Source organism: Pseudopipra pipra, chromosome 11, assembly GCF_036250125.1.
Source record: "Pseudopipra pipra isolate bDixPip1 chromosome 11, bDixPip1.hap1, whole genome shotgun sequence".
NCBI classification, from domain to species: domain Eukaryota; kingdom Metazoa; phylum Chordata; class Aves; order Passeriformes; family Pipridae; genus Pseudopipra; species Pseudopipra pipra.
In genome coordinates this window covers 4,937,456-4,953,906 of record NC_087559.1, presented here as the reverse complement: position 1 = coordinate 4,953,906, position 16,451 = coordinate 4,937,456, and the positions used below count along the sequence as shown (strand labels likewise).

The 16,451-nt window shown below is 46.1% G+C and overlaps 1 protein-coding gene across 1 annotated transcript; it reads right to left on the bottom strand.

Annotated features, from left to right (window-relative positions):
• Positions 1-506: 506 nt before the first annotated feature.
• On the bottom strand, positions 507-7,333 carry LOC135420051 (2-epi-5-epi-valiolone synthase-like). Its single transcript, XM_064667014.1, has 5 exons — positions 7,164-7,333; positions 4,186-4,819; positions 2,362-2,595; positions 1,453-1,705; positions 507-773 (listed from the first exon to the last, which is right to left on the bottom strand). The coding sequence occupies exons 1-5, from the start codon at positions 7,331-7,333 to the stop codon at positions 673-675; spliced, it is 1,392 nt and encodes a 463-aa protein (XP_064523084.1). The 3' UTR covers positions 507-672.
• Between the last annotated feature and the right edge of the window lie 9,118 nt (positions 7,334-16,451).

The following is a 16,451-nucleotide window of genomic DNA, read 5'->3' as shown; positions in this document are numbered from 1 at the left end:
TGGCTAGTGACGGTGCCTGTAATCAGAGTGTCATGCAAAGGCTGGCAGATGAGTTTCTTTTTTTGCTGGCTTGAATGAGCTGAGAAAACAGGAAGAACACCAAGAAGAAAAGAATAATGCCAAAACTAGTGAAGGAGATAATATGATCTATATTTTCTGTGAAGGAGGTAATTTTGCAGAGCATGGAGATTGTGCATGGTGCCATGCCATGGTCTGTGAGCCAGCTATACCCATGCCATGGTCTGTGAGCCAGCTACACCTACCCCCGTCAGGGGTCCAAGCACAAGCAAGGGTAGGAGACCACTGGGAAGGGCCTTGGCAGCCCCCAGCTTGGATTAACCAAATGAATGAATAATCCTGCTCACATTCCCCAAGAGGAGACAGCTTGCTATGAACTACACTACAGGCACTTGGTGGTTTCACTTGTGAGTGTTCACTCCTTGAGCATCGATAGATTCCCTTTCAAACAAAGGGAAATTGAAAATTGAAACAAAATTGAAAATTGAAAAAGGTAAATGGGGTTAGATGCCAAGATTCTTCTTGTTCCATGCTCTGGGGTGTATGCAGTTTCACAGGTGCTTCTCTGTTTATGTTGTTTAAAATTCAGTTCTGCTCACTAATTTACAGTGGCAAACAGGTGTGGGGCAGGACATCAGCTTGGGCTCGCAGTATTCAGAGAGCAGCCGGCTCTTCCTCCAGCACCGTCCTGCAGTCCCTGACCCACAGCTTGTATGCTTTCTCCAGGGTCTCTTCACTGGTGTCATTGAATATCTCTGGAAAATAAGAGTTGTAGTTAACAGAACATCCAGAGGAGCTTTTCCTGCCTGCACACACTGACTGAGGGGGACAGTCACTCCTCCAAACAGTTTGTGAGAGTCTGTTGTCTTATGGATGCATAGAGACTGAGCTTCATGGAAGTAGTTTGGATGGATATTGATGCCAGGGTTCAAAATATGGTCCCTTGAGTTGCTTCTGTATTAGGGATTGGTTGGTTTTTATCTTTAAATCTTGTAAGTAATAATATTTCATCCCAGATACTGAACAGATACTATTTAGTTTTCAACTATTAGTTCTAGGCACAGTATTACACTAAATTCCTTTTGCCAAGGACTATTTAACTAATCTTTTCAAGTACAGCAAAGGAATTTTTTTCCTTTTTGACCTTGCTTTGTCTGCCAGAGCACTGTGTTTACCTGTTGGTTTGCAAACACCTTTGCAAGGTGAATTGGTTAATTATAGTACGGTTAATTAGGCCTCAGTCCTTAACGGAGTTCTGGTGGTTACACATGAGACGGATCCCATCTCTCGGTGGCTTTATCAAGATGTGAACAAAAGCACCAGAAAACCCAGAAATGCTGCAAACCACAAGGCACGTTTTCCAGCATGCCCCTGTGCTGGGATGTCCCCCAGATTCCCACTCTGGAGGCTCCCTGGTGTCCCTCATCTCCGTACCTGCTACACCGAGGCCGGTGGGCAGAGGCAACCGGGGCTGTCCCCCACTGTGCTTCAGGCGCTCCCTCAGGGCTGTCTTGATGAGGGCCCAGCTGCAGCCGCTGTGCCAGACCGGCAGCTCCAGGCCCCTCATGCACTGGAGGATCTGCTCCCTCTCCTCGGCGGCGATGAGCCCCCGCGCGTGGGCCACGTACGTCATGAATGCCATGTCGATGTTCACAGCCTCCCCGTGCATCAGCGACGGCAAAACCCTCTGGAACACAGCAAAGGTGGGTGGCAGAAAAAAAGGGCTTGGGCTGGCAAAGAGGAAGTAAGTAGGTTTTTTTCTAAAATTGCACCTGAAAATTGACACTTGACTCGCTGCACTTGCTGGTTGTTGGCATCTTGTGGTTTACGGGTTGCGAGGGTGATCTGTTTTACACGTGACTAATTACATCTCAAATCTCCCATAGAGATCCAGGATTTAATTCTACTTCCACCTAAATCACTGATAGAGCACCACAGGATGGAGGGAAGAGCTTTGAATCTTGTCTCTGAATAAGTCATCCCCCTCATTCCTCAGTGGCAATTTCTCCCCGGTAATATGGGCTATGGTCTCTATGCCTTTGTGCTGTTACAGCTCATGTTGGTGATTTCTTGTAGCTTCACTGAAATCTGGTCATCTCTGTGCTCCAGTAAATTCCCAGTAAGAAGTAACAACAGGCCTGAGGTCTGAATAGGAAACATGGGTGGAGGTGTGGGGAAAACAGCCTGTCCAACAAGACCAGGCTGCTGCATTGGCTGATCTGGGGTAATGTGCAAATCTGGAGTTTAGCTCAGCTCCTTTTTGCAGAGTTTTCATGCTGCCAATTGAATTTTTTAAATTTTTTTATTTAAAATGGATGTTGTAATATAAAGTCTTTCACTCACCATTTCCAGCTCTGGACTTATAACGTGACCAAAATCAACCAGTCTGTCCAGGTCATCCTCCCAGAGGTTGGGAGCCAGCTCCTCCAACATGGTTTCAATGGCAATCCTGGTGGTCTGCAGTGCAGCATCCCCGTGGTCAGCAAAGCCGCTGCAGGACTGGAACTTGGTGTCCAGAAGGTATTTTCCATGGGTCTTGAGCAGGTCAAACAGCCCTTTGTGTTTCATAAGGGCCATCTAGGACAAAGAACAGAAGAGGTAATTAAGGACAATTGTCTGATGTGCTGTTGGAAACGTGAGTGTTTCAGTAGGTTGGACTGTAATATCATGTTATACACCAGCAAAGAAACACCCACACACGTGGTACACAAAGTTCTGCCTCTGCAACCTGAAAAAATGTTCCTGCAGACACAGTTCCTGGTTAGCTTGGCTGTGTTTGGTGTGTGTCCACCAGGCCTCTAGGGAATGTGACCTGGTGGTGTTGCACATGTTGTCAGCTGTGGTGAGTGAAGCTGGGTGCAAGAGGCAGCGTGGAATTGTCCAGTGGGACTCTGGCAAAATGCCAGAGATTATGGGAGCACTGGCGTGCAAGTTCCCTTGTTACTGGGCAGTTCTGCCCTTGCTGGGAGTTTGCTACGTGCTCCCACATCCCAGCAGATGGTTTGGAGCAAGCTTTGGTTATTTGTGTGCTTGGAAGGAAACTAGAGACTAGATGGTGGCCACCCCCAGGACAACTCACATCTAATCCTTGGGGTTGCTTTTCAGGCAAGGGAAGGTGGGAAAGCACTGCAATATAGAGCATATGAGGGTTTAGAAGTGAATTACTTGTTAGAAGTACATATTTTTCCTGCCCCAGATTTGGGCATTAGCCCCCTCCTGCAGTGGGGAATGGTGACCTGCAGGTTTCCCAGTGCCTGCCAGAAACCTTCAGATATCCTCGGGACTTCCCACTGTGCAAGCACTGAAAAATGCTGATGATGAACTCATCTCTAATACACTTTAATAGCTTGAACTCTGCTTTATCAAAAGTTTCCAAAGCTCTCCAGGCATAAAGCCATTTACTGTGCACTTTCCAGGTAATTTTAGGAGTAGAATTTGCCTCACAGGAGATTGATTGACCACACTTGACATACCCGGTGAGGTAGGTGCAAATGATCTTGCAGATTATTAATCCCCAGTATAATGAGCCTCAAATTCTCTGCCAAGAGTTCATTATAGAGTGCTATGGATCAGACTCAACAGGAAGATATTCCTGTGTCTACACCTGGCTGTGAGTTTTGGAGTGTACTCTGCAGGGTTAGCACTAGACATTGTGTGTGAGGGGTGTTCCAACAAGTTTAGCAGCTGTAAAAAATATAAATGTATAAACTCAATGAGAGTTAAAAGTCCCTGTGCAGCCTTGATGGCCCACCTTGTTTTCTCTAAGGTTGTTTATACAACACCATGGATGCTGCTGGACATTTTACCAGCATTTCAATACTTAAAAGGGGCTTATAAGAAAGATGGGGACAGACTTTTTAGTAGGGCTTGCTGTGATAGAACAAGGGGTGATGGTTTAAACTAAAAGAGAGTTGGTTCAGACTAGATATAAGGGAGAATTTTTTCATAATGAATGTAGTGAAACACTAGAACAGGTTTCCCAGAGAAACGGTAGATGCCCCATCCCTGGAAATATTCAAGGACATGCTGAATGGGGCTTTGAGCAACCTGATCTAGCGGAAGGTGTCCCTGCTCATTGCAGGGGGATTGGACTTGATGACCTTTAAAGGCCCCTTCCACCCCAAACCTTTCTATGATTTCAGTTTCTGCACTTGCAAGAGCTCATACCTTTAAGATTTCCCCGAGGCCGTTGGAGATGTGCCGCCGGGGAATGCTCTGGATGAAGGATCTATCCAGGAAACTGGCTACTGGGGGGGTGTAGCCCCCGAGCTTGTTCTTACACTGCAGGAAATTCACCCCGGTCTTCGCCCCCACGCTGGCATCAACGTAGGAGAGGAGGGTTGTTGGGACCCGAATGTAGGGGGTGCGTCGTCGGTAGAGCGACGCGGCGAGTCCCACGATGTCCAGGCAGACGCCCCCTCCGATGGCGATGATGGGCTCGGTTCGCCTGTCGATGCTGAAGTCTTGGACTTCTTGCAGGATGTTCAAGACCAGGTCCATGGATTTTGTTTCTTCGGTGGTGGGCAGGGCGAGGATTTTGTGCTGAACGTTGTTCTCTTCAAAGTATTCCCTGACTTTGGAGCCATAAAGTTTGTCAACGACTTCGTCTATGACGACAAAGCGCCTCGGTTTCCTCTTGCTGGTGGCGGCAAGCTCTAGTTGCTGGGGGTCGGTGATGTGACCCCAGAGCAGAGTAGTGTTAGAGGGATCCAGAATATTGTATGTTTCTACCACCTTGTAGCAAAAATAGATGGGAGCTTCAACTGTCCAGGAAATCCCACATTCGGAGATGCACTCACCTCTGGCAAGGGGCAGAAAACAAGGTTTGAAATCATTCTATTTTGTCCTTTGCATGTCTGAACTAGTTTAAGGATGTAGCTGGGAGGTGAGGAATGTGGAGTCTCCTGCCCATGCACTGCTGAAGCGTGGGGCTCTGAGGGTGGGACACCCTTCTGGGTGTCAGGGCTCAGCAGCTTTAGTGCTGGAGAAGCTCTTCCATGTCTTAGTGAACAGTCAAATGGCTGAATTCCTACAGGGCATTGGAAAGGTGCAGAGCAAGAAGGGCTGGAGCATGTTTTCTATGCTGGAAGTTGAAAACCCCATAAAAAAACCCAGCTCAATCATTTTAGCTTCCAAAAAGGGAATGGGGAAGAGAAGAGGTGGCCAAAATTTTCTGAAGTTTTTATGGAGGAAGCATCCTCTGATAGTATATCTAGGTGACAGGAGTTGATTCCTTCCTATCCATCTACACACAGCCACACACCTCCTTACAAATCTGTGTTTCTAAAATGCTCCAGTTGAACCAGTGGATCTCTACCTCGAAACAGGTATGATAGAAATAGGAAGTGCTCCCAGAGAGGGAAAGAAAATTATTTGAGGGTTGTGAAACTTTTCCATACTGGAGTTTTCAAGATAAATAAAAGGCAGCATGCAGTATCTATCTAAACTAGTGAAGAGCAGAGCCCTACAACCCAGTTATTCCTTCTGTGGGATGGGGGAGGCGGGGGAAAAACAAGTTGTGAATCAGGAAAGGAAGGAAAAAAAAGGGAGAAGGAAACAGCAAAATGTATTTTATACAAGACCATTTCTTAAGCTGCAGTTGGGTAAAAATGAAAGTTTCTGTGAGCCTTTGTTTTGTTTTTGAGTGAGCAGCTGGCTCAGATAATCAGATTTCCCTACATGTCCAATTTCTTTTCACGTACCTGAACATTCACTTATATTTCTAAATAGGTGCCTCTCTGCTTTCTTTACTAATTGTCTCTAAATCTATCCTTAACCTTTATAGCTGTTAAAGAAAACCAGTGAGGATTTACACCTTCCAGAAAATCTCTTCTGGGCTTTTAAAATGCAGTATTACAAAAAGCATCCTCATGTACATTTTAATGCACCAAATGTCTACCTTATAGCTGTACCTCAACTGCACTTGCATCCATCTCTGGTGTGTGACCCTTCTAAGAGTCAGGATGGTTTGGAATGTTAGTTGGTGGAGTCAGCTTTGGGTGCTGGATGGCACAACCAGTACCCATTGCAGCCCCTCTGCTGGGTGAAAATCACAGTGAATTTGAGGCTGAACATTCCCTTGTTGGAGTATATGTCAGCTGAGAATTTTTCTGGGTGTTCTTAGGCCCTAGGTTCATCCTGCTATTGTCTGAGCTCCAGCAGACTCCTTTTGGGTCTGCTAAAGTCCTGCTCAATCTGCTGCAGCTCTGCCTGAGTGATGGTCTCATGTGGTCCTGCCCACTGCCAGCACTGGTAAAGGTTCCTCTGACCTCACTGAGAAAGGGGTTAGACTTGTGCCATTAAAATCCGAGCATGACAAATGCTAGAAAACTTCTGATGTGCAAAGCAGGATTGTATTAAGAAATATCTGCATCATAAATGGGGGTCCATGTGCTCATGAAAAGGAGTATTCTGTAATTAAAGGATAATTAACTGGAGAGATGTAATACCAGCAAAGAGCTGTATGTATCCCTGGGGGAAATTTATCTCTCTGCTCTGTCTGAAGCAGCATTAGATGACTTCTGCAGTTTGAGAGATGTGTTAAGGGTTTTCCTCCTGTCAGGGGCTGTTTTTTTTTTTCACCTACCTATTTCATTTATCTTCAACCACCTCTATAAACTCGTCTATCTCCCATGCCTGCGCATCAGCTTTTGCACACATAGATTGCAGGTACACAGGTGGCAATAAAAAGCCCAAGTGCAGCATGCAAAAGTCCCTGCATAAGCTTTTCAGAAGTTTGAAGAAACTTCCCATCTACAAAAATGAAGGGTGTTGAAAAAATTCCCTCTGCAACATGGCCAAGTTTTGCCAAGGAGAACAGCCAACTACCTGTGCTGCCACACTGCAGATGTTCTGAGGGCCACATTCACTGGGTCATACACGTAGGGGGGGTTGGATGGGGCTCTGAGCAACCTGGTCTAGTGGAAGGTGTCCCTACTCATGGCAGGGGGGTTAAACTCAATGACCTTTAAAGGTCCTTTCCAACCTGAACTATTCTGTAATTCTGGAACAGTGAGTTTAAGCCGCAACGGTGCACAAGATGATTTTTCCATCTGAAATACATCCCACCGGGAAGACCACCAGGTTTGGCCAGCCAGAGCCATCCAGCGCAGTCGCCAGCGGACAACACGGGCTCCTATACTTACATTTTTGCCTCAGAGAGAGTGATCTTGTCCTCACCATTGGAAAAGGCTTCTCCTTTCTTGATGCGGCACCACGTGCTCTTGACTCGCACCAGCTGGAAGTCTGTCTGCCGGGGCTCCTGGGCCATGGTGGCTGGGACTGCTGGAGCACAGGCCTCCTCCGACACCGGCATGCCTCCAGAGGGTAAAATCTCCCCGTTCAGGGTTCTCCCATCACTAGGTGCCTCTGAGGTGCTTTTTAAAGGCTCCAGGTGACCAGGCATTGGAAGGGGAGGTCTTGTCTCCACGGGAGAGACTAATTACAAAACTGAGATTGTCTAATCTGGGATGCATGTGAGGGGTGGCAGGAACGTTTGAAGACACGTGAGAGTACCAGGATGGGGTTGTGTAATCAGCTGGTTTTATAATGCTTAAGATGTACAATAGGAGTGCATATATTAGCTTCCAACATGATGCCCTACAGCAAATTTAAAGTTATGAAAGGCAGTTTGTGTGATTCTCCACATCATTCAGGAACGTCCTTTGCTGAGCAGAGCCTCTGATCTGGCTGCAGCTCTAAGCTGCTCTTATGGGGTGAGACAGGAGAAGATACCAGCTGGGGTATCTGGGGATTGATATCATCTGGTTAAACCTCTTTTGAGCTCACATTTCTGGGATTCTCTTGAATTGAGGAACAAAATGATATATACACATTTTAGCCTTTATGGTAGGTTGAAAAAAATGATCAGAGAGAATTTATCTCCTGAAGGGCTGCTTGGGGCATGAGCTGAGTTTTGATCCCCACGTATCCAAGGGATGCACAATTCACTTTTCCATATAATCTTCCAGCTGGGGCTTTTGGAGGGCCCCGGGCTCAACTTGCCACACCAAATATTCCCTTGGTGCATAGTTCTGTGTGCTGAGCACAGGGAGATCTTCCTTTGATTCCACCAGCAGTGCCTGAAGGTACAAACTCATCTTTGTCACTTTCTTGGCAATGTTTCTGAAAGCTGTCCTTGTTGAGAAACAAAGATCAAGAAAGCCAAAACCAGATGTAAAAGAAGAGGCTGGAAAAAATGGGTCTTTAAGAACCCATTGGACAAGACCACTTCATTTCTTTAAAGGCTTAATTGCACTCACTTAGGAACCTTCATCTGTCTCAAAATTACTTTTGGGAATGAGCTAGAAGAATAATCTCCAAAGCCACATAGCCCTGCTTCAGGAAGAGTCTAACTCCTGACTCTAGGTCTCACTTCTGGCTTCATTTCCGGATGACAAAGAGCTTTGCCAAGAGGACACTCTTATCCCCATTTTACAGAGGAGGAAAACAGACTCACAGAAGTCAAACAACTTGCCCAAAGTCACCTTCAAAGCTAGTGGATGTGGATTAGATGGCATACTTAGCCTGTTTACAAAATACTCCTCTGACATTTAACTCCCAATCTAAACACAATTTGGATTGCTTTCTGCAGGAACTGCAATTCTAATGCAGCTTGTTGTTTACTAAATCATAAAATAGAATAATCTTAGGTATACCAGGAGGTCTGTCCTCTTTGTCTTGTTTATTTGTTTTAATTAATAGAAATTCATTCAGCGTTGAGACTTACTTTATTTGCTTTTCTTCTACTCTTTCATGCTGTGCATTTACTTATTTTTCACTTATACTTCCATGTTCTATTCTGGGAGCACTGAAATGTCTTCTGTTTCATTTGAGAAGTTGACAAATTAACTTTCCAAAGTCCATCTGTTTGCCAGCACCAATGACTGCCATGTTCCTGTACCATCCATCCTGCAGAGGGGCTGCCAAGAGCCTCGTGTGAAGACCTGTCACCTCCCTTCTGCAGCCCTGGGCCCTCTCCGCAATCTATGCAGGTACATTGGGTTGGTCCTTGACTAAATGAGCTCAGGGTGACACATCTCAGAGGTGAAAGATGCTGTTCATGTTATGGGGGAGTCCATAATTCCCCATTAGCTTCAGTTTGTGTTTCATCTGTGTGAAAAGGAGACGATCGACCTCGGCTCCATCAGATGCTATTTCATGACTTTGCTTTAATTCTTCACCAGCCTTTTCTGCCCCAAATCTGCTGCAGACCAGTGAAGGCTTTTGGATACTCTGGATGCTCCCACTGATTCCTCCTAATGCCTCCCTTGGCCCGTGCAACCCTGAGACCCTTTCTGGGGCTGCAGGTCAACTTGTACCCAAGTGACACAACTTGCCCCATCCCATGCAGAGACCTGGACCCCAGAGCAGGAGTTGCTCTAATATTTGGCTGCATGGGTCAGTAGTGACCTTGTAGATAATCTGGGGTTCAGAGTCCTGGGACTTTTTTTGGCCTCATACTTGGTTGTTAAGCTGGGAGACACGTCTGTGGTATGCAACGGGAAAGTTATGAAACTGCTGATTATCTCCTAGAGAGCCAGGAGCTTCCCAAGGTCAGGATGTGAACTTACATAAACCTAAGGCGTTAAAAGTCGGCTCATTTTTGTTCTTTTTCATGTCAGATGCTGTTGGATCTCACCTGCTGCCTGTGGTCTGGGTGGGACAGGCGGATGCAGCTGGGGAGGGTGCAGCTGGGGAGGGTGCAGCCCCCGCCCGGGGCCATCCTCCCCGCGCAGCCTCTCCCCAGCGCTGGGGCTCTGCCCGGGTGATCGCGGGCAAGTCCGTCCCCTCGACGGATCCCTGAGCACCGACCTGCTGCTCTGCGGAGGCAGCAAACCCACCACAGCACCCTCTGAGGCCGGGGGACAAGAAGGAACATGCATAATCCTGCAGGTAAACTCCCTGTGTGGGGTGAGGAACTCCAGGAGAGATGGTGTGGCAGGAGGGGACACCGCCTGATACCCTGGTCCTGAGTCCCCACTTTCCCCACAGAGACATGCAGGCTCTGTGGCTTGGCAGAGAGGAGCAGAGGGTGGGTTTGTTGGGGAGAGGAGAGAGGCTGAGCAGGGGAGATGGGTCTGCAGGAACATGGAGTAGAGGGAGGAGGATGCTCCCGGGAGAAGGAGATGGGGTGGGAAGGTGAACACAGTGGCAAGAGAGTTTTTGCTATGACTTATTTCTGATGGGTTGGGATGCTTGTTTTATAAATAATTTTTCTCCTTAATGGAGCACTGGAGTGATTTAGTTTTCTACTTCTTTTTTTCTATCAGTAGGATCTGTAGAAAATGTATCAGCTGGTGTATATTTTCCTTGCTTTCTCCTGAAGTTCAGTCAGAGTTTAGCTCCCTGGTTCCTGCCACAGGGCAGCAGCTTCCCCACTCCTCTCCCTCTTCCTCCTTGTGCTCCCACTCCATCCCTTAGCCTCTACCTGTCCCCAAGCCACCACTACTGGCTTTGCTGTGGGCTCTGGAACTACTCATGCTGAGCCTGAGCTCTGCTTATGACATCCTGCAGTGTTTAATGGCCACAACTTGGGTTTGGCCCACACTGCCACCCCACCCTTGTCTGCCCCACATGGGCCATGACATGCCTGTGCCCCTGTGCATTGCCCTTCCTGGGCTTGTGGGTGGTGGGTTTGGAGCCACTGAGCAGCCCCAGATGTGCAACAACCACACTCCCTCTTCCTTCTGCTACAGCTCCATCCATACAGTGGGTGTATCTCACAGCTGGGGTTAATTTGTTTGGGTCAAGCAGTAGCACAGGGTCTCCTAAGAGGCTGCAGTTCTGCATGCAGTGTTCTGGTGGGGCCAGGAAACAGCTCAGGCAGTGCATGGTAGTTTCCATAATGAGGATCTCCTGATAAAATGCCACAGCTGAGGTGTATTTACACACTAGACAAAGTGGTGAGTGTTGTGATAAGCTGTTGTCAATGCCTGAGGTGCCTTGGTGAATATGATGGCTGGAACCGTTCCGGATGATTTTATCAGACTGGATTTCCAAGTGTTTAGCACTGACCAGCTCCTGCCAACGTGCCTGGCACTGGAGCACTGAGCTGCCTTGGCAGCAAAGTGTTCAGGTGTATCAGGTTCAGTGCTCTGCCCTGGCTGGGAAGGGGAGATCTTCTGGAAGTCATCACTGGGGCTGCAAAACAGATCTAGAGGCTGGAAGGTGAAATGAGGATAGTCCAAAAATGGGAACCAAGGATCTGGCCCTACATCTTTGAATGTGGCATCTTTGCTTTGTTTTTGCCAAATCCAGACTCTCTTCTTGTGTACTTGTCTCCGTGCCTCTTCCTGGGCAGCCCCTTGCAAATCATAAAGAGTCCTCCTCTTTTCCCCCCCCAAAAAGTGCCATCTAAGAACAAGCCGCAGGGTTTAATTTCACTTCTGAAGCAGCAAGTCCCTCCACGGCACTGCCTGCCTGCTCAGGGGACACTGATGTCCCACACATACAGTTTAGTTTAGTACTTATTACAGTCCAACAGTTTTGCTGGGGTTGTGCAAACTATGTTCTAAAACGAATCACTTTTCCTGGAGTAACATTTAAAAAAAAAAAAAAAAGTAGTTACATAAAGTTTAGCTCACGTTAGTGCTCAGAGCCTTGGGCTGGGCAGCCAGCCCTGAGCTCTGCTCTGACTTGTCTGATGCTTGCATAAATGAAGGCAATTCTGACCTCTGCTGTTGGCCCAAGGCATCACCAGGCTGCAAAAAATGCAGCACTCCCCGAAAAGATTGTATAATCTTGGATGGAGAGCTGCTCTTGGCATGCCCTGCCATCCCCAGCAGCACCTCTTGGCACTCGCGGTTGGTGTTATAACACAGGTTACAAAACAGCGGGAGGTAAGTCTTGTTTGCAGTTGTGTGTCAGACAACCCTTCTCTGTTACTCATTCAGAAGGATAACATTAAGATTACTAAAATCCGACAGGGATTATAAACGTGTTTTTTCCTCCTAAATTAACAAAAACCTCAGAGTGCTTGTCAGGGAGGATAAGCAAATCCTGACCTCCAGCATTCTCCAGTGGTGCAGCAGGAGCCTGTGGATACTCCCTCATGCAGTTGTGAAAGGAGTGTGTGTCCTCTTCATTCAACATGTAGCTGGACTGAGGGCAGCAACTAACATGGCTTGGGAAGGGGGTGGTTATTCTTGCACTTGCAATTAATTATAGAACTGCTGAATGAGACATAAACTGCCCCTTTGCCATTTGATGACAAGAGATTGGGATGAGATGTAAATCATCATATCACAGAATAAAGAAAGGGTTGGTTTGGAAAGGATCTTAAAGTTCAACTAGATCCTACCCCGTCCTATGGGCAGAGACACTTTCCACTATCCCAGGTTTCTCCAAGCCCTGTCCAACCTGACTTTGAACACTTCCAGAGATGGGCCAGCCACAGCTTCTCTGGGCAACCTGTGCCAGGGGCTCATCACTCTCTGTGTAGAATTTCTTCCTAATATCTAGTCTTAACCTACCCTCTGCCAGTTTAAAGTCATTGCCCCTTGTTCTGTCACTACGTGCCCTGTAAATAGTCTCTCTTCATCTTCCTTGAAGGCTCTCTTCAGGTACTGGAAGGCTGCAGATATAAAGCATGTCCTCATTTCACTCACTCCACTCAGTTCTCTGCAGTTTTTCTGTCATAGGGAATGAAATCCTGCCAGGGGCAATCTGCTCCACCCCAGTTACACTCACAGCCTATTGCCCTGTGTCTCTGACATCTGGTCTTGCAGATGCTTTCATAACCCAGCACGTGTTCTCACACTTGAGGAGTGGGTGAGTTTCTATGAACTATGTCTCTCTCTCTCTGTGGGGCCATGTCTCCCTGTGGTCCATGGTGGCACTGCTGCCATAAGGGTTTTCTGGGGTCTCAGAGCAAGTTTAGTGCCGTGGGCAGCATTGTGTTGGCCTCAGGGCAGGGTGATCTACATCCTGGAGATGTTTCTGCAGTCTTTGAAACACTGATATGTTGTAGTGTTGTGCCTGTTTCTTTTTACCTGAATAATCAGCTTTTGGCAGGGTCTGGCTCATGAAAAGGTACTGGCAGTTCTGCCAGATGGTGCTGGTGGATTCAAGCATAGTTAGGTTTTGTTCCCCAAGAAACAGTGAGTTCAGGATGGTGCATCACCACTCGAACTGTTGTGGCAGCCTGAAGGCAGGAGAACGGTTAGGAGGTTTTGTTCCTGCCTGATTGCTACATGAACCTGCTTAAAGTCATTAGTTGAAGACTACCTTTGATTTTGTGCCATCATGGATCTGGCATAATAGTTTTTATCATGGAATGGTTTGGGTTGGAAGGGACCTTAAAGATCCTCTAGTTCCAAGCCCCTGCCATGGGCAGGGACACTTTCCACTAGAGCAGTGTTTGAGTGTTTGTCACTTTGGCTGTACTAGGACAGGTGTAATTTTATTTTAGCATGAGCATCACGGGTGGCTCTATGGACTCTGTGCACAGCAGCCTCCGTGGCACAGACACATATCAGGGACACTTGTGCATCCCATTGACACACAGGTAGTGGAGATCCTCCTTTTCACAAAGCTAAATCCAGTGTCTGCATCTCCTAGCTTAGAGGATCTGCCTGGTTTGGCAAGAGCAGTTTGGGAAGAGCTCTATTTTCTCCAAGGACAAAGCTACCTAGAGGAGTGGGTTTTGTTTGGTGTTTGATGTTTGTCTCAGAGCTTCAAAAGCAAAATTCATATTTTTAAAATGTTCTTATCCTTGATCAGCTGTGCTGATCCCCCAAAAAGGGAGAATGCATGTGACAAAAATCTATTAGAAGTACACTATTTTTTCCATTTGAAAAGGTTTCCACTACTGTTTTCATAGTAATTCAAAAACCTGTATTTTCAATTAAAAAAAAAGTGCGCTTGTTTTTTTGTACTCCAAATTCCTCTTCTGCTGATTAGAGCAGTCCCAAAATCATTATTCTTCCTTTTATTTTCCATTTCAGAAACCCCTGCTGGACACATTGCTGAGAACCTTCTCAAAGCCAAAGAAATAGCTCTCAATGACTCCCGTGTACCTGAGCAGCTCAGGAATTACTTACAAAAAGCTCTTGATGTTACTCTTGGACTAGACCCTTACCTGGATGCAATGGCAACTTCTAAGAGGTACCAACTCTCCTTTGTAACCTTGTGCTTTTGTCTGGGAGTGTGTGAATCTGTTCTCAGATTTTCTGTCCAGAACATGCCATAAACATGGGAGGAAGAAGAATGAGAGTTCTAACTGCACCCAAATATATAGCAAAGCGTGCATGGATGTGTCTGTCCGTGTGCACCTACAGAGGAGAGGAGGGTGAGAATAAGAAGTCCTGACTCTAAATTTTGGGAGATATTCTCCTAGCTGACTGTTAACTATGGCAATGACTTTGTTTGACCATATCCTGGGGAACACCAGCACACCAGCTTCCTACTGGAAGGCTGAAAGAGCGAGCCCCTCAATCAAATTGGTGCTGGGATAAATAAAGAATAAGGAAAACCTGCACCTCTGGATCCGCCCTCTAATAACAGCCTTTATATGCAGCTTTTATCTCCAAGCACTCAACAAACATTAATTAATCTGCTAACTAAATTACTCTAGTAACTAAACTAATTAATTAAACTAATTTAAGGTATCATTAATTCAGAAGTCCAACTGATACCCTCATTATTCTTTTCTGAGCTACAGTATATTACCTAGCCATGTGGGGTCCGCTAAACAATTCCCATTTATCAGTGCACGTTTTGATATGTGGAAAAAGCCAGTTCTGTCTAAAATTGACAATGTGTAAACTGTTCCAGGCTGTGGATTATGGGAAAGCTGAGTGTTCGTTCTGTTGCTGAAATAATAGCTGATAGTTGTTTGACTTACACTTGCTGTAGGATAATAGCTATACATTATCTTATTAAAGTTGTTAAAGCATTTGTGAGGGGCAGAAAAGAGGTTATATGAAATGTTCTACTCTTTAAGTCTTGGATTATCTGAGTGTGGCTGACACGGGTTATGAATTCTTTCTCATTTTACTGAGGAGTAGGGAGGGGGAAGCTGGAGGAAAAAAAAAAGCTGAAATGTCTCTAAATTCTGGCCTGCAGAATAATCACCATCCATTTCTGATGGTTGCTTTCTTTAGATAGAGTAATCAAACCTGTCTGGAGGCTATGGACTTCTTCCAGTCATCTGTTGCCTTCCCTATGTAATAGGTAGCATCTCACTTCATCCAGATACATTGTCAGAGGCCTGGCTTCTGTAAAATAGCATCTGGAGACACCCTGTTTTCTCAGTAGTTTGTGTGGAAAACCATGTTTTTCCCATCTTACAAAAGAATTTAGATTTTACATCTTTTACCCTATTCTGCAATGAAACCTCTTTTTTTTGGCTGAAACAAAAATAATCATTGTAGAACTCAACAAAACCTGGCCAGGGTAACTAGGGTAATTTACTCCAAACCAGCAGACTGAGAGAGACCTGTCTAGGACTGGTTGGAAATGGGAAGAATCTGAGATTGAACAGTGGGGAATGCTTTCCTTTGGTCCCACAGCCCCTTCTTCCCAAGTCCCTATGGCTGGGGTGGCTGCCAGCATTGAGATGGGCTTATTGCCAAGCCAGGTCCTCTTAGGACTGGAATTTAGGATATTTGTAATGCTTCTGGGCTAATTTTTCATGGCCATGCACAGCTAGAGCTTTTCCAGGCATTCTCTTTTAGTTGCTGCTTTTTATGTAGGACTCTCAGATTTCAGTTGTTACCGTAATGTTGAAATTTATTTCTTTTTCCAGAAAAACTTCACCTGATCACGTCCCAGGGGACGCTGAAGGAGCTGGAAGCAGAGTTAGGCTGCAGGAAGCACGTACCTCTGGCTCACTGAATGGCAAGTTGGTCAACTGAGAGGATAAAATTGCACCAGATTGGTGTAAAGGTTATCACTGGCATTGAAGCTATAATTCTTTACTTTGTCTAGAGTGAGGAGAGGTTGAATGCCATGCAAATGCTCAGAAAATATGGGAAATTGCTAAAAAATAAAGATATGAACCTCCTGTAGGCTTTGATCTTCCTTTGGCATGAGTTTTCCCTGCCTCATTCCTCCTTGCCCTTGTACTCACGCACACGTGTCCATGCACACGGTTGTGAGTGCTTTAATTCACAGTGCCAGCCCCATCTCTTAGTGAGCAGCAAAAAGATCATTACTCTTGTTGGAAGGGAAGGGAAGGGAAAAATCATTTTGGTTGGGTTTGGAGGTGTCTGTTAGGGGTTTATGTGCTTTTTGTGGTGAAGGTGGCCTGTGGCCAAGCACTTGTACCTTTACAAGTAGCAATACCCAGGCTTGTATCCCCATATAAAGCCTATTACACTGAATCTCTTCCCAGATTCATTCTTCCCAGATGTTCCCATCTTTGGACTAATATATCATCCCAGTGAAGTACTCTTATAATGTATTACACTAATACATTGTTCGAAGGACAC